At 34.9% G+C, this 20,500-nt stretch overlaps 1 protein-coding gene across 1 annotated transcript in view; it reads left to right on the top strand.

The window, feature by feature from the left end:
• The window catches only part of gucy2cb (guanylate cyclase 2Cb), a 21,046-nt gene extending 677 nt beyond the window's left edge, over positions 1-20,369 (top strand). Inside the window, exons 2-27 of the mRNA XM_056366092.1 lie at positions 1,133-1,245; positions 1,557-1,624; positions 1,758-1,973; positions 2,231-2,352; positions 2,817-2,919; positions 11,408-11,519; positions 11,728-11,869; positions 12,447-12,529; positions 12,688-12,796; positions 13,349-13,430; positions 13,687-13,789; positions 13,900-13,959; positions 14,072-14,143; positions 14,311-14,415; positions 14,615-14,701; positions 15,228-15,360; positions 15,461-15,598; positions 16,183-16,259; positions 16,340-16,431; positions 16,581-16,739; positions 16,939-17,131; positions 17,215-17,389; positions 17,520-17,618; positions 17,823-17,917; positions 18,034-18,110; positions 18,282-20,369. Coding sequence (XP_056222067.1) covers positions 1,133-1,245; positions 1,557-1,624; positions 1,758-1,973; positions 2,231-2,352; positions 2,817-2,919; positions 11,408-11,519; positions 11,728-11,869; positions 12,447-12,529; positions 12,688-12,796; positions 13,349-13,430; positions 13,687-13,789; positions 13,900-13,959; positions 14,072-14,143; positions 14,311-14,415; positions 14,615-14,701; positions 15,228-15,360; positions 15,461-15,598; positions 16,183-16,259; positions 16,340-16,431; positions 16,581-16,739; positions 16,939-17,131; positions 17,215-17,389; positions 17,520-17,618; positions 17,823-17,917; positions 18,034-18,110; positions 18,282-18,480 — 3,014 coding nt within the window. The 3' untranslated portion in view covers positions 18,481-20,369. The remainder of the gene's footprint in view (positions 1-1,132; positions 1,246-1,556; positions 1,625-1,757; positions 1,974-2,230; positions 2,353-2,816; positions 2,920-11,407; positions 11,520-11,727; positions 11,870-12,446; positions 12,530-12,687; positions 12,797-13,348; positions 13,431-13,686; positions 13,790-13,899; positions 13,960-14,071; positions 14,144-14,310; positions 14,416-14,614; positions 14,702-15,227; positions 15,361-15,460; positions 15,599-16,182; positions 16,260-16,339; positions 16,432-16,580; positions 16,740-16,938; positions 17,132-17,214; positions 17,390-17,519; positions 17,619-17,822; positions 17,918-18,033; positions 18,111-18,281) is intronic.
• The last annotated feature ends 131 nt before the right edge of the window (positions 20,370-20,500 follow it).

Below are 20,500 nucleotides of genomic sequence, written 5' to 3'. Positions count from 1 at the left end.
GAAATTATTGCTGTGTGTGTTTTTCTAAACGCTTGACACCACTTGTCCTAAAGAGTTTAAGGTTGTCATATATGTAACTAATCTCCCATTATTTGCCAAGGTTACAGTTTTTAAAGCTATTTTTTGGGGGATTTTTTAGTCTTACAGTTTTAATTTCTCACCCTCTGGTTTATCCCGTGTTTCTACTGTTAACACCTGCATTAAACTATATTGTGGACGTGTTGTGACATCTCTCAGATTAAAGGGGAAGTGAAGCAGGGACTCATAACTGATAAGATGTTATTAAGTGAGTGTAATAAATTATTATAAATGGGTAATTATACTATGAACCAAAAAGTCCTGTGTAATGCTTACTTAATGTTTTGCACTAGCTTAGCTTGATCTTTGGTTGGCTAGATAAGAAAAACACTAATTAAGCTTTGACGCACTTAGGCACAGCTGGGTGAGACCAGGGGCAAAAACTACTTCTGTTGTTTGTCGTAACTTGGTTAAACACATATTTGTTTAGCAATATGGACCGTGTACATTTTGAGATAGGTCCCCACCCTCAAAATGTGATCAGATATTGTTCATTATCCCAAACACATTGATAATGAAGCCTTTTCGTTGCCGCTGAACACCTGGGGCAGCTGCTTTGCCCAGTTTGTTACTGACACATTTGTTCTCGTATTTTAGACTTTGGAGCGGACAGAAAAAAGCTATCTACCATACGAACTCTTTAGATATGTATAATCTGTCTGACTGGATGATTAACGTTGTGTTCTTTTGAGAAAGGTAAAAATGTGTCACAATATTGCTGTGCATTGTTAGCAGCATAAGCATTGTGGTGCTACAGAGACGCTCCCGCTTACATATCATATTGTCCAGACTTAAAGCAACATGCTTGTTTGGCATAAGACCCAATAAAAAAATCATCATTTAAAAATTTTTTCCAGTGAAAATGAATTCCAAAAAAACGCCCTTACAACTGAAATCATATCACCTGTCACAATAATCGCAATATGATTTTTTTTTTTGCATATCGTGCAGCCCTAGTTCTGGAGGGGGATTTAGCGTCCACTTCATGGAATTCAAAAAAGAAAAGAAAGAAATGTTTGACTGCCTTTCTTTGTTTCCACAAACCACATCAAAGGTATGAAGTTTAATCTTACGCCAAACTTTGGCGGGTTCAACACAACCTTGTATCGACATCGAGGCTGCCAGAGTAGCACGTGTGAGGGAGTGGATGAGCTAAAAAACCTAATGGTGAGTAGCTACACTTTTACTCTTTAGGCTCATTATACTTTCTTTTTACCTTATATGTATAAACCTGCCTGTGTGCCTGGTGTGTACCTTGAGGATTAAAAGTTATATCCACCAGGGGGCAGATCAGTGCTGCATCACCCCTGGACGGTTTTGCACAACGTAAAGGACTGAGTAGGAAGCCAGTCCTGGGGGCTGCTATAGTTAGAGTAGTTTAACTCAAGTGCATCAGTGCTCCTAACCTCATAAATGTGAAGCAATCAGCAACACTGACAGACGGACAAAAACTCACTCTCAGTTGTTTTCTCTTGCAGTATTCAGGCAACCTGGGATGTGCCGTGCTCGGGCCTACCTGCACCTACGCTAGCTTCCAGATGGTTGAGTAAGCACTGGTGTTTTTAGGGTTACAAAACAGGGTTTAACATGCATGTTAGCATGCATGTCTCTGTGACCCCCACATCACCGTTTTTCCCTCCATGCATTTCCGTTTTTCTTTCTCTCTCTCTTTCTCTCAGTGTGGAAAAAGGTCTGAAGCTCAGAACACCCATCATCTCCGCAGGAAGCTTCGGTCTGTCCTGCGACTACACACTCAACCTGCAGCGCCTCCTGCCGCCGGCACGCAAGATCTCTGACTTCTTCATTCAATTCTGGAAAGAGAGCAACAGGATCAAACCCGCGTGGGAGACAGCCTATGTTTACAAGAAGCAGAGCAACAGCGAGGACTGCTTCTGGTGAGTCACCGAGGTGTCTTGAAAGAATAACCCACTTTTGTGAGTCTGCATCACTTTATTCTGACTCTGGTCCCAGTCCACAAAAGTTTTGCAAAACATGTAAATTGTAAATGCTCAGATTGACTGACTTAGTTGAAACTATATGGAACCAATTTCATATTTGAGCAGCCAGAAACACTTGATATGACTGTCTGTTACTCCAGTTGCTGAGTAAATCTGCTTTGTCATTGGGGATTATAAGTGATTATCTCCTACAGGTATATAAATGCACTGGATGCAGACTCGAGCAAGTTTGCCCAAAACATCAGTAGAACGGTGCTGCGCAACCCGGATGACCTGAGAAAAATACTGACATCACCCAAAAACAGGACAAGCAACTGTAAGTGTTTTTTTGCACACCTTATCTGATATGACAAGAAGTCTTTGAAATGCATTTAATCACTACAAGTTTTTATAGGCTGTCAAGAGATTAACTCAGTTGCTCAGTTATGAGTCAGAATTAAATTCATCTTCTACCTAAATGAACATAGCAGCAGTATTTAAATGTTATATACACAAGAGTGTATACTTTTTTACATTTCTAAGTTTGACTTCCAGAGGTTGATAAATGGACAAAGACCAGATTATGTCTGAGTGACCAATGGCAAAGCCATCATTCTTGTGTCGTGTTGATGCAGCCATAAAAGAGGACATTTTGGTTTTGGTATTAACTGGTTTCAAGGTTGAAGTGGAAATTTAGATGAAAATCAGAGCAAGAGATGTAAAGAGGGGGATTTACCTTTCACCAAGGGCACCTTTGTTATAAATGCAGCTGAACTGTTGTTTTGCATTTTCTGTTCGCAGTGTTCATCATGTGTGGATCACCACTGGACATATTGGAGGTGAAAAATGGCTCCACAGCTGCAGACAGCAGTGATAATCTGTTCATCCTTATTGATCTTTACAAGTCAGTGCTCTTTATTCATTTAATCTCTTTTCTGTAATTTCCAGTTGTTCATTTCCAGTAGTTTAATATCTCTTGTTGTCTTTTTTCTGGTACTTTCTGTATGTGTCTGTTCTGTAGACATGTTTGTATTTATAGTACTGCGGAGATTCACAAATGGTTCTCTGTATTCCCACATTCTTCTGTTTGTCAAAAAGCAGTGATCCCAACCAGTGGAACTTGCATCTAAAGGGTGTTATTTTGAAGTGGGCAGTGGGTGTGTGGATAAATTGTGGACTAACATTTAAAAAAAAAAAAAAAAGGAAAGTTAGATTAAAAAGAGATGAATAGCTGTGATTGAGTCAACTACTGTATATTGCTATATATTATATTACTGTTCATTCTATCCTTTGTATGCTAGCAATCAAGTTTCTAGCAGGAGTAAACATGAAATGGTGGCGTTTAATTTCTGTCAAAGAATTCCCATGAAAATGACTTTTTATCATATTATATCCTTATTATAGTATGACTTTTTTTTAGGCCTTACTATATTATGACTTTTTTTTGCTATATTATGAAATCTTTTTTTTACTTTTTATGCTTAACTGTACTATGACATTTTGATGCCTTACTATACTATTACTTTTTTTTTTAGACTTTCTATGCCTTACTATAGTATGACTTTTTTATTTTGACTTTTTATGCCTTACTATACTATGACTTTTTTTTTTACTTTTTATGCCTTACTATACTATGACTTTTTTTTTTTTTTACTTTTTATGCCTTACTATGCTATGACTTTTTTATTTTGACTTTTTATGCCTTACTATACTATGACTTTTTTCACTTTTTATGCCTTATTATATCATGACATTTTTTTTTTTACTTTTTTTGCCTTACTATACTATGACTTTTTTTTTGCCTTTTATGCCTTATTATACTATGATTTTTTTTTTTTTACTTTTTATGCCTTACTATACTATGACTTTTTTATTTTCACTTTTTATGCCTTACTACACTATGACTTTTTTTTTTTTTACTTTTTATGCCTCACTATACTATGACTTTTTTTGCCTTTTATGCCTTACTTTACTATGACCTTTTTTTCACTTTTTATGCCTTACTATACTATGATTTCTTTTTTACTTTTTATGCCTTACTATACTATGATTTCTTTTTTACTTTTTATGCCTTACTATACTATGACTTTTTTTTTTTTACTTTTTATGCCTTACTATACTATGACTTTTTTTTTTTTTAATTTTTTATGCCTTACTATACTATGACTTTTTTATTTTGACTTTTTATGCCTTACTATACTATGACTTTTTTCACTTTTTATGCCTTATTATATCATGACATTTTTTTTTTTACTTTTTTTGCCTTACTATACTATGACTTTTTTTTTGCCTTTTATGCCTTATTATACTATGATTTTTTTTTTTTTTTACTTTTTATGCCTTACTATACTATGACTTTTTTATTTTCACTTTTTATGCCTTACTACACTATGACTTTTTTTTTTTTTACTTTTTATGCCTCACTATACTATGACTTTTTTTGCCTTTTATGCCTTACTTTACTATGACCTTTTTTTCACTTTTTATGCCTTACTATACTATGATTTCTTTTTTACTTTTTATGCCTTACTATACTATGATTTCTTTTTTACTTTTTATGCCTTACTATACTATGACTTTTTTTTTTTACTTTTTATGCCTTACTATACTATGACTTTTTTTTTTTTTTAATTTTTTATGCCTTACTATACTATGACTTTTTTATTTTGACTTTTTATGCCTTACTATACTATGACTTTTTTCACTTTTTATGCCTTATTATATCATGACATTTTTTTTTACTTTTTTTGCCTTACTATACTATGACTTTTTTTTTTGCCTTTTATGCCTTATTATACTATGACTTTTTTTTTTTTTTACTTTTTATGCCTTACTGTACTATGACTTTTTTATTTTCACTTTTTATGCCTTATTATACTATGACTTTTTATTTTACTTTTTATGCCTTACTACACTATGACTTTTTTTTTTTTTTTTCTTTTTATGCCTCACTATACTAGGACTTTTTTTTGCCTTTTATGCCTTACTATACTATGACTTTTTTTAAAACTTTTTATGCCTTACTATACTATGACTTTTTTATTTTGACTTTTTATGCCTTACTATACTATGACTTTTTTCACTTTTTATGCCTTATTATATCATGACATTTTTTTTTTTACTTTTTTTGCCTTTCTATAATATGACTTTTTTTTTTGCCTTTTATGCCTTATATATATATATACTATGACTTTTTTATTTTGACTTTTTATGTCTTACTATACATTGACTTTTTTCACTTTTTTTTCACTTTTTATGCCTTACTATACTATGACTTTTTTTTTTTTTTTACTTTTTATGCCTTACTATACTATGACTTTTTTTTACATTTTATGCCTTACTATACTATGACTTTTTTTACATTTTATGCCTTACTATACTATGACTTTTTTCACTTTTTTTACTTTTTATGCCTTATTATACTATGACTTTTTTTTTTTACTTTTTATGCCTTACTACACTATGACTTTTTTTTTTTTACTTTTTATGCCTCACTATACTAGGACTTTTTTTTTGCCTTTTATGCCTTACTATACTATGACTTTTTTTTTACTTTTTATGACTTACTATACTATGACTTTTTTATTTTGACTTTTTATGCCTTACTATACTATGACTTTTTTCACTTTTTATGCCTTATTATACCATGACATTTTTTTTTACTTTTTTTGCCTTACTATACTATGACTTTTTTTCACATTTTATGCCTTATTATACTATGACTTTTTTTTTGCCTTTTATGCCTTACTTTACTATGACCTTTTTTTTTACTTTTTATGCCTTACTATACTATGACTTTTTTTTTTTTACTTTTTATGCCTTACTATACTATGACTTTTTTTGGACTTTTCATGCCTTACTATACTATGACTTTTTTTTGGACTTTTTATGCCGTACTATACTATGACTTTTTTTTCTGACTTTTCATGCCTTACTATACTATGACTTTTTTTTGGACTTTTTATGCCTTACTATGCTATGACTTTTTTTTTTACTTTTCATGCCTTACTATACTATGACTTTTTTTTCTGACTTTTTTTGCCTTACTATACTATGACTTTTTTTTACGTTTTATGCCATACTATACAATGACTTTTTTTTTTTGCCTTTTATGCCTTACTATACTATGACTTTTTTAAAAAACTTTTTATGCCTTACTATACTATTACTTTTTTCACTTTTTATGCCTTATTATACCATGACTTTTTTTTTTTACTTTTTTTGCCTTATTATACTATGACTTTTTTTTTTTGCCTTTTATGCCTTACTTTACTATGACCTTTTTTTTTTTTACTTTTTATGCCTTACTATACTATGGCTTTTTTTTTTTTACTTTTTATGCCTTACTATACTATGACTTTTTTTTTGGACTTTTCATGCCTTACTATACTATGACTTTTTTTTTTACTTTTTATGCCTTACTATACTATGACTTTATTATTTTTACTTTTTATGCCTTACTATACTATGACTTTTTTCACTTATTTTCACTTTTTATGCCTTATTATACTATGACATTTTTTTTTTACTTTTTATGCCTTACTATACTATGACTTTTTTTTTTTTACTTTTTATGCCTTACTATACTATGACTTTTTTTTTTACTTTTTATGCCTTACTATACTATGACTTTTTTTTTTACTTTTTATGCCTTACTATACTATGACTTTTTTTTTTTACTTTTTATGCCTCACAATACTATGACTTTTTTTTGCCTTTTATGCCTTACTATACTATGACTTTTTTTTGCCTTTTATGCCTTACTTTACTATGACCTTTTTTTCACTTTTTATGCCTTACTATACTATGACTTTTTTCACTTTTTTTTCACTTTTTATGCCTTACTATAATATGACTTTTTTTTTCACATTTTATGCCTTACTATACTATGACTTTTTTTTGGGACTTTTCATGCCTTACTATACTATGACTTTTTTTTCACATTTTATGCCTTACTATACTATGACTTTTTTTTGGGACTTTTCATGCCTTACTATACTATGACTTTTTTTTGGACTTTTTATGCCTTACTATACTATGACTTTTTTTTTTACTTTTCATGCCTTACTATACTATGACTTTTTTTTCTGACTTTTTATGCCTTACTATACTATGACTTTTTTTTACTTTTTATGCCTTACTATACTATGACTTTTTTTTACTTTTTATGCCTTACTATACTATGACTTTTTTATTTTGACTTTTTATGTCTTACTATACATTGACTTTTTTCACTTTTTTTTCACTTTTTATGCCTTACTATACTATGACTTTTTTTTTACTTTTTATGCCTTACTATACTATGACTTTTTTTCACATTTTATGCCTTACTATACTATGACTTTTTTTTTTACTTTTTATGCCTTACTATACTATGACTTTTTTCACATTTTATGCCTTACTATACTATGACTTTTTTTTTACTTTTTATGCCTTACTATACTATGACTTTTTTTCACATTTTATGCCTTACTATACTATGACTTTTTTTTTTACTTTTTATGCCTTACTATACTATGATTTCTTTTTTACTTTTTATGCCTTACTATACTATGACTTTTTTTTTTTTACTTTTTATGCCTTGCTATACTATGACTTTTTATTTTTTATTTTTTATGCCTTACTATACTATGACTTTTTTTTTTTTACTTTTTATGCCTTGCTATACTATGACTTTTTTATTTTTTATTTTTTATGCCTTACTATACTATGACTTTTTTTTGGACTTTTCATGCCTTACTATACTATGACTTTTTTTTTTACTTTTCATGCCTTACTATACTATGACTTTTTTATTTTTACTTTTTATGCCTTACTATACTATGACTTTTTTTTGCCTTTTATGCCTTACTATACTATGACTTTTTTTTTTACTTTTTATGCCTTACTATACTATGACTTTTTTCACTTTTTTTTACTTTTTATGCCTTACTATACTATGACTTTTTTTTTTACTTTTTATGCCTTACTATACTATGACTTTTTTACTTTTTTTCACTTTTTATGCCTTACTATACTATGACATTTTTCTTTACTTTTCTTTTGCCTTTCATGCCTCACTTTACTATGACCTTTTTTTTTAAAAACTTTTTATGCCTTACTATACTATGACTTTTTATGCCTTTTCATGACTTATTGAAATGATAATTTCTTATGATAGAAAGATCAAAAAATGCACACCATCAGAACAAAAAGTCAACACTTTAATGTGGCAGGATTTTATTCATGCATGAAGGACAGATTTGCTACAAGACATGCCATGGTTCATTCTGAGTAACAAAATCTTGACTGCTTCCGATATGCTTGACACACTGATGTTGATATGGAGATCTTCACATCCATGTGGCTTCTTCGCTGTAACTTGTCCTTCTTCATAGCTCATGAGATCTTTCGTCACCTGTGGGGCTCTAACCATATAAGCAACACAAACAATCATAAATCTAAACAGGAGCTCCAGATGTGTCCTAAATACCTCGGTGTCCTATACATACTGTATATACAGTCAAACAACACTTATATTCTAAAGTCAAAGTTATATGCATTTAAAACATTTAATAACTTTTTTTGCTTTTTATGCCTTACTTTACTATGACCTTTTTTCACTTTTTATGCTTTACTATACTATGATTTCTTTTTTACTTTTTATGCCTTACTATACTATGACTTTTTTTTTTTTACTTTTCATGCCTTGCTATACTATGACTTTTTTTTTTTTTTATGCCTTACTATACTATGACTTTTTTTTGGACTTTTCATGCCTTACTATACTATGACTTTTTTTTTTACTTTTCATGCCTTACTATACTATGACTTTTTTTTCTGACTTTTTATGCCTTACTATACTATGACTTTTTTTTATTTTTTATGCCTTACTATACTATGACTTTTTTATTTTGACTTTTTATGTCTCACTATACATTGACTTTTTTAACTTTTTTTTTTAACTTTTTATGCCTTACTATACTATGACTTTTTTTTTTTTACTTTTTATGCCTTACTATACTATGACTTTTTTTCACATTTTATGCCTTACTATACTATGACTTTTTTTTTTTACTTTTTATGCCTTACTATACTATGATTTCTTTTTTACTTTTTATGCCTTACTATACTATGACTTTTTTTTTTACTTTTTATGCCTTACTATACTATGACTTTTTTTTTTTTTTAACAACTTTTTATGCCTTACTATACTATGACTTTTTTTCACATTTTATGCCTTACAATACTATGACTTTTTTTTTTACTTTTTATGCCTTACTATACTATGATTTCTTTTTTACTTTTTATGCCTTACTATACTATGACTTTTTTTTTTACTTTTTATGCCTTACTATACTATGACTTTTTTTTTTTTACTTTTTATGCCTCACAATACTATGACTTTTTTTTGCCTTTTATGCCTTACTTTACTCTGACTTTTTTTGGACTTTTCATGCCTTACTATACTATGACTTTTTTTTTAATTTTTATGCCTTACTATACTATGACTTTTTTATTTTTACTTTTTATGCCTTACTATACTATGACTTTTTTTTTTTTACTTTTTATGCCTTGCTATACTATGACTTATTTTTTTTTATTTTTTATGCCTTACTATACCATGACTTTTTTTTGGACTTTTCATGCCTTACTATACTATGACTTTTTTTTCTGACTTTTTATGCCTTACTATACTATGACTTTTTTTTAAATTTTTTATGCCTTACTATACTATGACTTTTTTATTTTGACTTTTTATGTCTTACTATACATTGACTTTTTTCACTTTTTTTTTAACTTTTTATACCTTACTATACTATGACTTTTTTTACATTTTATGCCTTACTATACTATGACTTTTTTTCACATTTTATGCCTTACTATACTATGACTTTTTTTTTTACTTTTTATGCCTTACTATACTATGATTTCTTTTTTTACTTTTTATGCCTTACTATACTATGACTTTTTTTTTTACTTTTTATGCCTTACTATACTATGACTTTTTTTTTTTTAACAACTTTTTATGCCTCACAATACTATGACTTTTTTTTTGCCTTTTATGCCTTACTTTACTATGACCTTTTTTTCACTTTTTATGCCTTACTATACTATGACTTTTTTCACTTTTTTTATACTTTTTATGCCATACTATACTATGACTTTTTTCACTTTTTTTCACTTTTTATGCCTTATTATACTATGACATTTTTTTTCTTACTTTTTATGCCTTACTATACTATGACTTTTTTTTATTTGCCTTTTTATGCCTTACTATACTATGACTTTTTTATTTACTTTTTATGCCTTACTATACTATGACTTTTTTACTTTTTTTCACTTTTTATGCCTTACTATACTATGACATTTTTCTTTACTTTTTTTGCCTTACTATACTATGACTTTTTTACTTTTTTTCACTTTTTATGCCTTACTATACTATGACATTTTTCTTTACTTTTTTTGCCTTACTATACTATGACTTTTTTTTCACATTTTATGCCTTATATAATATGACTTTTCTTTTGCCTTTCATGCCTCACTTTACTATGACCTTTTTTTAAAAAAACTTTTTATGCCTTACTATACTATGACTTTTTATGCCTTTTCATGACTTATTGAAATGATAATTTCTTATGATAGAAAGATCAAAAAATGCACACCATCAGAACAAAAAGTCAACACTTTAATGTGGCAGGATTTTATTCATGCATGAAGGACAGATTTGCTACAAGACATGCCATGGTTCATTCTGAGTAACAAAATCTTGACTGCTTCCGATATGCTTGACACACTGATGTTGATATAGAGATCTTCACATCCATGTGGCTTCTTCGCTGTAACTTGTCCTTCTTCATAGCTCATGACATCTTTCTTCACCTGTGGGGCTCTAACCATAAAAGCAACACAAACAATCATAAATCTAAACAGGAGCTCCAGATGTGTCCTAAATACCTCGGTGTCCTATACATACTGTATATACAGTCAAACAACACTTATATTCTAAAGTCAAAGTTATATGCATTTAAAACAATTAATAACTTATACTATTCTATGTTTAATTATACTGTGACATTTTTCCTTACTATACTGTGATGGTTTTATGCCTTACTATACTATAAAGTTTTAATCACTTTTTATGCCTTTTTATACTAAGACGTTTTTATGCCTTACAATACCGTGATATTTTTTATGACTATAAATTCATGTTAATGACATTTCATTGTTTCGGTGGCAATTTAGTCTACATTGATTTTTTCCATACAGTCTTTATTTTTCTCAGATTTGGCCGCTTCAGATCCTCAGTCAGGGAGTTATAGTAATTTTGCTGATGTGGGAATGACGGATTCCTGTATTAATGCTGCACGTAGAGCATTTTCAAGAGCGTCTGTCCTGCCTTCTCTACACAGTGATAAATACTACACCAACAAAACATCAATGCCATCCATGAAGAACGTGTTGGTGCTGACGATGCCCAACACCAGAAACTACACCATCAACACAGACACAGACAACAACACGGTGAGGGCATAAGATGAATTACTAATCTCCTTTTCTCATAGTCCTGCTGTGTAAAGAAATAGTTTGACATGTAGGGAGATACGAGTACCAAGTTTTGATTTTACAGGGATTATTTCTTGGCCAGGTGCATGACTTCCTGGCATCTTATTGGGACTTGAACCAGAAAGTGGTTCTAATCAAGAACCTGTTTGTTTCTCCCTCTCTGCAGATGAATGACTACATGGCTGCGTACCATGATGCAGTGCTGCTGACGGGCCAGGTGATGAGGGAAATTTCTAAAAAACCTCCGTCGGAGATTCAGCAGATGGAGTTTGTCAGCGTGAATTACTTCAGGAACACCTCCTTTAATGGTAAGGAAAGCTATAGTCTCTTGGTTTAGTTTCATTATTTTTGCTGGCCTAAACGTTGTCAGTGCAAATGTATTAAATATAAAAATTAGCTTATAAAACACTCAAACACTGTAAAGTTGTAATTGTAGAATTAAAGTCACAGACTCCAAAGTGAGCAGCCCTGAGGTGACGTTGATCACTGTGAAGCCTCACAGATGGAGGCTGTCGACCGCCATCACTCTCTCTGTCTCTTATTAACATGATGAAGAGACTAGGTGTTATAGCCTGCAGGCTGCAGCTGGAAGTAACTTGTTTATCACTGTGTGTGTGTGTGTGTGTGTGTGTGTGTGTGTGTGTGTGTGTGTGTGTGTGTGTGTGACCGAGAGGCAAACTCAAAATTCATTTATTTGTTGGAATTGTTTTTTATCTTGTTTTGTAGTCAATTTTTTGATTTATTACTTTTACTCCTTGTTTTGACTGTAAAGCACTTTATGACTGTGTTTTGAATGGTGCTCTGTAAATAACGTTATTGTTGTTATTATTATGATTTCTGCTGCAACATGTCTGTGTATAAATGAGTTTCTATGATTCTGCTCAGGATCTGCTGGATACTACAGGCTGGACAAGTATGGAGACAGAGATGTGAATCTCTCAATCATTTACACCACTACTGACAACAAGGTACTTTGTTCTGTGTTCATTATTTTTGCCATTTAGCAATGACTTCAATAAGAAAGCAGATCCTTCTTTAAGAAAAGCTATTTTGTCAGTCTCCTGTGTCGTATCTCTTGCTGTCATACAGTGAAATGTGTAACATCCTGCTCTCATGTGACTCTCAGTATCGTGTTTTATTCACTTTCGACACTGAGTACAACAAAACCAAAGTGGTGGAGACGGACCCGTCCTTCATCTGGGGAAAAAGACTTCCTGATTACGGACCAGATACAGGTATCGCTAGCACACACACACACACACACACACACACACACAGATTGTGTCAAGAGTTATAACCGTTAACTTCCTTGTCACACAGACACAAGTGCACGAACAGACACATTTACATACTCGTTAGGTGACAGTGTAAGTGACTATCAGCTGTTTGCATGAGACTGATTTGAGATTGAAATCCAGATGTATTTTTCAGATTCAACGTTTTATTTTTATTAATGGTTTTATTGTCTCTAAGGAGACTTGTGATTTGCTACAGGGCGCTGCCTGAAGCAATGCTGCGCTTCATGTAGGATTGTCTCATCAATTCTACACACAGTGGCTTTAAAGTTGAATAAATAAAGCTCTGAAGAAGTCACACTATGTTCTTTGCTTTATTTTTGGCACATGTAGAAAACTTCCTGCTTCCTACTTCACATCCTTCCAGACATAAACCTTTATTATGGCTGCTGTAAATGTACATTGCCCTGGATGAATCAGCATCTGCTAAATACCACACATCAACTGTAACAGTGTTTTTCTTTTTGTTTGTTTTAATCCTCACACCTTCAGGTCCAGCGTCTTATAACGTCATTGTCATCGTGTTGGCCGTCACCGTGGTTGTGGTGGCCACCATCGCCTTCATTTTCTACAGGTGAGTCCTGTTGGAGTCTTATCACCGACAGCGGGACACACAGGTACAGAGCGACATAGCAAACCTACACTATGTCTAAGAATCACGGGAACTGTAGTTAACGTTGTACAGGCTCATAATTGAATTTTAAAGGTATAAACACTTACAGAACTACAAACTAAAATCACAGCAGAAGTAAAAATGGTGGACGTGTTCCTTTTTCTTTCATTTCCACATATCTTCGTGCGGTTTGCTGGTTTTGAATCCGCGTGTGCAGACAGAACAGGAGAGACCGTATGTTCAGGAAGCGCTGGTCGCACATCGCCTCTGCTCTCATCACAGTGCTGGAGAACAACGAACTCAATGTCGTCTCTCTTAAGGTAAACGAGGGGTGAACCCGTACAGGACAGCGAAGCACGTCCCAGACTTACATTTCCTACAGCTTTCAACACTGTTGTTTAAAGCACTCTCCCTCCTCTGCCCCTGTCAGATTGAAGATGAGAGGAAAGACAAGAACTTCAAGATCCGCCGGGCGCTCTACGATAAGAAGGTAGCTGGTCACAACGTCCCGCAGTCGTTCTCAGATTAATCAACGTACTTTTTCGCACTGTGACAAACACGTAGATGTAATTTGGTTGGTGCTGCTGCTGCCATGTTTTCAGATGGTAATTTTGAAGGAGCTGAAGCACTCAGATGGGAACTTCAATGAAATGCAGAGGATAGAACTTAACGCAGTAAGACACACACACACACACACACACACACACACACACACGCACACACACACACACATTAATTTGATGTCTTCAGGTTTGTATTACTATTACTATTATTATTAGTCTCCTTGGTTAATATTTGTCCAAGTTTGCTAATTGCTTCTTCTTCTTTCTTTTTTTTGCAGCTCCTCCAGATCGACTATTACACCCTCACAAAGTTTTACGGCACAGTGAAGGTTGATCACGGCGTGTTCGGGGTGTTTGAGTACGGAGAGAGGGGGTCGCTCAGGGTACGTCATGGCGTGCACGCGTTCAGCTTCAGTCCAGTTCAGTTATCAATATATCAAATCACTGCTTTTGACTGACAGGTCAAGACGATCAGAGGCTTAGTACAGAACGAGCAACAAAAGATCAAATGTCAGTGGTAAATATATTCAGTCCATCCAGGGACTATATCCTGTCACGCCCTCTGTCCCTGTCTTCTTCCAGTATGTGCTGAATGACAAGATTTCATACCCAGAGGAAACCTTCATGGACTGGGAGTTCAAGATCTCCGTCATGTACGATATCGCCAAGGTGAGACAGAAAACTCTTGGCTCTGCTGAAGAGCAACACGTTATTATGACTGTGCAGTATTGTATGTGGGGGTGTGGCACATGACGTCACACGGAGCTTTATGAGCAGGTGTTATAATTACCACCAGACCATCATAAAATCATATATCTAAATATTTCACCTAGCATATTTGCTCACCTGCTTGTCTGTGCTTTCTACCGTTCACTGCACTGCTTACATAAAAATATCATACCTTTTTATATATTACTAATGCTTTTATTGCTGCGACGACCTGTTTCCTCTCACTGTACCGTTGACCCTGTGTTAACCCACTTGTGACTAATAAAACTCACCTGAGTGACACATTCACCAGTAGAAATTATTGCTGCTGCAGTTCCTCCTGGTTGCCACTAGAGGTCGGCAAACTTCACAGACGACCTATTGTCTCCTTGGTTTACTGTAAATCTCCTCGTTACCTCCTTCATTGGAGCGTGTGTCTGCCTCAGTCTCATGTGAAGTTACTCTTCAGTGTGAATCCTCTGTGCAGGGCATGTCCTACCTCCATGCCAGTGACATCCAGGTGCACGGTCGCCTCAAGTCCACCAACTGTGTGGTGGACAATCGCATGGTGGTGAAGATAACAGACTTCGGCTGCAACAGCTTTCTCAGCCCCGGCAAAGGTAAAACTGGAGACGCTGTGTGTCCTTCACTGAGCTTTGTCTTCCTTCACTTTCTTACACTCTCTCCTCTCTCTCTCTCTCTTCCTCCTCCTCCTCTCAGACTTGTGGACAGCTCCAGAGCATCTGAGGAAACACGGCACTTCTCAGAAAGGAGACGTCTACAGTTTCGCCATCATCTCTCAGGAGATTGTTCTCAGAAAAAGCACCTTCTACACCGAGTGCTGCTCCAAACGAGAAGGTGACACGACACGACACGACACGACACATACACATACACTCAGATGCTGAGCTCTTGGAAATCAAAGGAATGAACAGAAGTATTATTATTCCTTAGGGACTGTATGCAAATTATTAGAAAAGGATGGAGAAAAGAGGGAGGGCTGTGTATTTTTTCCTTTTGCTTTCAGCTTTCCCTTAAAATTAATACATTTAAACATGTTAAAAAAACCTCTTATATATGTCTTCAAACATAAAGTCCATGTTAACAGTTAAACAGTCCCTTTATCTTTAAACAAACAAATATAAAACGGAGCTTGAAGAGGCACAAACATGCTAGGTTTCAAAATATATAAGAAAAATATAGATTTATTCCCATCATGATAATTTTTGTACAGTCCCTAATCCGTTAATTGCATTTCGATTATTCCTTCTCAGAAAGAATAAGGTGTCAAGTGCCACATACACTATGGTGCCAAATACAAACATGTTTCACCTGCAGGAGTTGAAGAATCAGTTTGACAGACCAGTGTTTTGTATCGACACACACTCATTAGCGCTGTCAGTGATTTTGTGGGGAATTCATATCCGTCTGTTTCCAAACAGAGAAGCTGTCCAAGGTCATCATGTCCTACTTCAGACCTGATCTTAACTTTGAGACGGCTTCAGAGAAAGAAGCAGAGGTGAATTATTGACATTTCTGATCTGCAGTCGAGTTTTTTTGTATTGTCTGATACGTCTTTTAAAGCTTTGTGTCCTCTAGGTTTATATGTTGATAAAAAGCTGCTGGGATGAGGATCCAGAAAGAAGACCGGACTTTAAGAAGGTAGAAAACTGTCTGGGGAAAATCATCAGGTAATTTCTCTCTTTGATGAGCGCATGTCGCCACGTGTAGCAGACAGAAGCCCAGAGACACTGATTACAAATTTATAGTTCCTTTTTTCCCCTTCATTTCATTTCCTTTCCTCTCCTTCTTTTCTCTGTTGCCTGTTCATTCCCTCCAGTAAAATCCATAACCAGGACAATGAGAGCTACATGGACAACATGATCAGACGGCTGCAGATGTACTCCAGGAACCTGGAGCACCTGGTGGAGGAGAGAACGGCTCTCTACAAAGCTGAGCGGGACAGAGCCGACTGCCTCAACTTCATGCTGCTTCCTGGGTCCGTTTACACTTAAAGGAGCGCGCCACATTTTGAATAAACAATTAAAATTCACTTTTATATCATTAATAGTTAGAGATTGTTCATGAAATCGATGGGTCATGATAGAAAGGTTGAAAAGTGGTTTAACTGGAATGAAAGCTCAGGTAGAACTTCCTGTTTCATCTGTCTTTGTACACGTGTCTCTGTACGTGTCCAGCCCGGTGGTGAAAAGCCTGAAGGAGACCGGCGTGGTGGAGCCGGAGCTGTACGAGGAGGTGACGATATATTTCAGCGACATCGTTGGTTTCACCACTCTGTGCCAGTACAGCACACCAATGGAAGTTGTGGACATGCTCAACGACATCTACAAGGGCTTCGACAGCATCGTCGACCACCACGACGTATACAAGGTATCGACGAGGGTGAAATTCAATAGGCAATTCAATACACGTCGCAGGCCGCAGACGTCAGCATCTCGTCCATCTATCCTCAGGTGGAGACGATAGGCGATGCCTACATGGTGGCCTCTGGGCTGCCAAGGAGAAACGGAAACAGGCACGCGGTGGACATCTGCTGCATGGCGCTGGACATCTTGTCGTTCATGGGTACCTTCCAGCTCAGACACCTGCCTGGCATCCCTGTGTGGATACGCATCGGCATACACTCAGGTAGAACCGCACAAAATCCTTCCCACTCCTTTTTAATCCTGTAAACAGTTGTCATCTGTGATGGAAGACTGACTTAATTCTTGTATGTGTGTGTGTGTGTGTGTGTGTGTGTGTGTGTGTGTGTGTGCAGGTCCCTGTGCAGCAGGTGTTGTTGGGGTAAAGATGCCCAGATATTGTTTATTTGGAGACACGGTCAACACGGCGTCTCGTATGGAGTCAACAGGACACCGTGAGTGGAGACATGAATACACGCAAAGAGACATTTAAGGAGCTAACTGACTTACAAGGATATTCATGCTATGATCGAGTTATGTTACGTTAGCATTGCGCTGTAACATTGCTCTAGCGCAATTAGAGAAGCAATCAATCAACCTAATTAGATAAGTTTACCTCAGCTAAGCCGCTTGTTATTTTATCTTGTAATTTCCTCCAGCCCTGCGGATCCACGTCAGTCAGCCCACTATAAATATCCTGCAGAGGACGGACTGCAGGTTTGAGTATGAGATCAGAGGAGAAACATATCTGAAGGTAAAGATTCATTCATTCATAACCATTTTGAAATAAGTTTAGGGAAGGAAGACAACAGTGCGGATGACTTCACTGCCGCAGACTGATGTCAATAATCCTGAGTGTATTTTTTGAAGGGTAAAGGCACAGAGACAACGTACTGGTTAACAGGTGAAACTGGAGAAGACTACGGCCTCCCAACTCCGCCCACAACGTAAGCAAACGCCACTCTGAGTGTAAAAGCTAAAACTAAATTCAGGCAGGTGTTAAATGTTCAGACTTGATCTGAATCGGATATTAATACATGTATTTGATATTCTACTGTGTGTTCAGCTCGATTTAAACCTGGTTCTCTTGTTGATGTGCTGCTTCCTGATCTTTCCAGAGAGAACTTCCACCGGCTGCAGCAGGACCTCGCCCACATGATCCTGATGTGTCTGGAGCGCCGCTCTCGAGGGTCCATCCGGAGGAAGAAGAGGACGGAGGAAGACAATGATCAAGAGTCGGGGGTGGAGTCTGAGAGCGAACAACCGGAGTACCTGCATCTGGCCACTGTTGATAACACACTCAGCACCTTCCTGTAGGACAAACCTGAGAGGAGGAAACCAGCAGGTAGAGGCGGAGAGGGAAAGGACACAACTCATTTTTTTACCAGGTGTTAAAAGATAAAAACAAATATGCATTGAAAGTAATGTACAAAACAAGTGCCTTGTGTAAGACCAGAAAGTTTCCTCCATTTTTACTTGCTTTTTTCGCTCGTTGTTGAACCCTGAGCGCAGCGGCCATAGGTGTGAAGATAACAGGGATGCAACGCGCTTCTTATACATTCGATCATCCAGACTACATTCAAGTCATGTTCTTGTTCATATGGACCCGTCTTCTTCATGTTCTTGTCACTTACAGAGGGTCATTGACTGTTCAAATGTGTAATTTACTTACTGCTTGGTCTAAAAGTAGGTCACAGTGAGCCAAAGAGATCTTGGGACAACGTGACTTTCACATTGTTGGAAGGGAACGGTGAACAGAACAAGAGGACATAAATTATTTACATAGATTATGAGTAACACAAAAATAAAACGCAACAAACAATACATGTAGCTGACGCCAAACTGTAGCAGAAGTGACTGTACTTACCATTACCCAACTTACTTAGCAACCTAATCAATAATTATGAACCAGGGTTCAGATCTACAGATCTACTGTGGCCTGTTTAAAGCTCCATATTTTCTTCTTCTTCTGTGTTTTATTTGAAGTGTTGATCCATAAGAAGATATATTTGTGGTTTTAGGAACCAATAACTCGATGGACTTTTACATCTCCTCTCTCAGGCTTCTCTCTGGAGCTCTGATTGCTTCGTTGTGACATCATAAAGTTACTGGAGTCCTGACGGCCCGTTTTAATGCTCAGTTTCTGAATACAGGCTGTGTGTGTTTCTCTCTGGACTGAGCGCTTTGATACTTTCACAGTATTAATATAAAACCTAGACCTGCTTTATAATCACAAGAGACATGGAAATCTCACTCTATACAATATGCGACATTTAACATTTTGCACTGGGAACTTTACTTGCATGTATATTTTAATGACATCAGAAGACGACTCCCTTTGACCATGTGTGGACTAACGTGTGAGCTGATCATGATGATAATGTCCGTCCCCAAAAAACAAGATTTTCGAAACTGTATTTTAAAGCAAAGGACAAAGTTTTATTTTTGTTGAGAATGGTGACATTCATTTACATTAAGTAAAAAAAAAAAAAAAAAAAAAAAAAAAAAAAAAAAAAAGTACCTTCGGTCACTTTGTTTAAGTTGTATGTTGTTCAGGTCCTGATGAATTAAACATATTGTTTCTTGAAGCCTGTACAGGTTTATCTGAGGTCTTACATTTCATGTGTCACATTGTGTTGTTGGTATACAGACATGACAGCAGAAAACAGAAACTCCAGCATCTGATAAAAGATATTTTTCTGCTGACAGATGTTTTTGTTTTGCACAGAATAATGAAAGATGACTACTATGTAGATTTTTACACATTAAATACCATGTGAAAACACACTCTATTGTACAGCAGAAACCATTCATCAAACAGTGTATAAATGAAGTAATTCAGCGTGATTCCAGCAAACCAACAAAAGGTGACTGAAAATGCAAATTGAGGTTTATAAAACTGACCTAAAGGGTAACACATTTTCATTTGATAGGAAAACTTTAAACTCTATTCTTGGGGGCTAACGTCAGCGCAACAGCATTTATGTGAACTAAGATTAAAAACTATAATATTCAGTAAACCTGATGAATGTATTTCTATACACTGTTGAAGATCATCAGGTCAGTGAAACATAAAAAGCTTAAACTTCAAGTAGAAAAAAAAGCAAAGGTCACCCAAAGATGACATCGACCCCTCCCCCACAATAAAAAAAGTCAAAGCCCAAAGTCTTTTTAGTGTAACATTAAAAAAAAAAAAAAAAAAACCCTCAAGAATAAATTAGACAAAAACGTACAAAAAAAACCAAAACAATAAAAGGCATGACATTTTATACAAAACAGCTAAAACCTTCGAACAGCATCACGTCATGTTCAGTGTGTGTAACTTTCTTTATCTCTG

The sequence above is a fragment of the Seriola aureovittata genome, chromosome 21, assembly GCF_021018895.1.
Source record: "Seriola aureovittata isolate HTS-2021-v1 ecotype China chromosome 21, ASM2101889v1, whole genome shotgun sequence".
In the NCBI taxonomy this organism is placed as follows: Eukaryota; Metazoa; Chordata; class Actinopteri; order Carangiformes; family Carangidae; genus Seriola; species Seriola aureovittata.
Note: the sequence above shows the minus strand (reverse complement) of the source record. Positions and strands in the feature narration are given on the sequence as shown.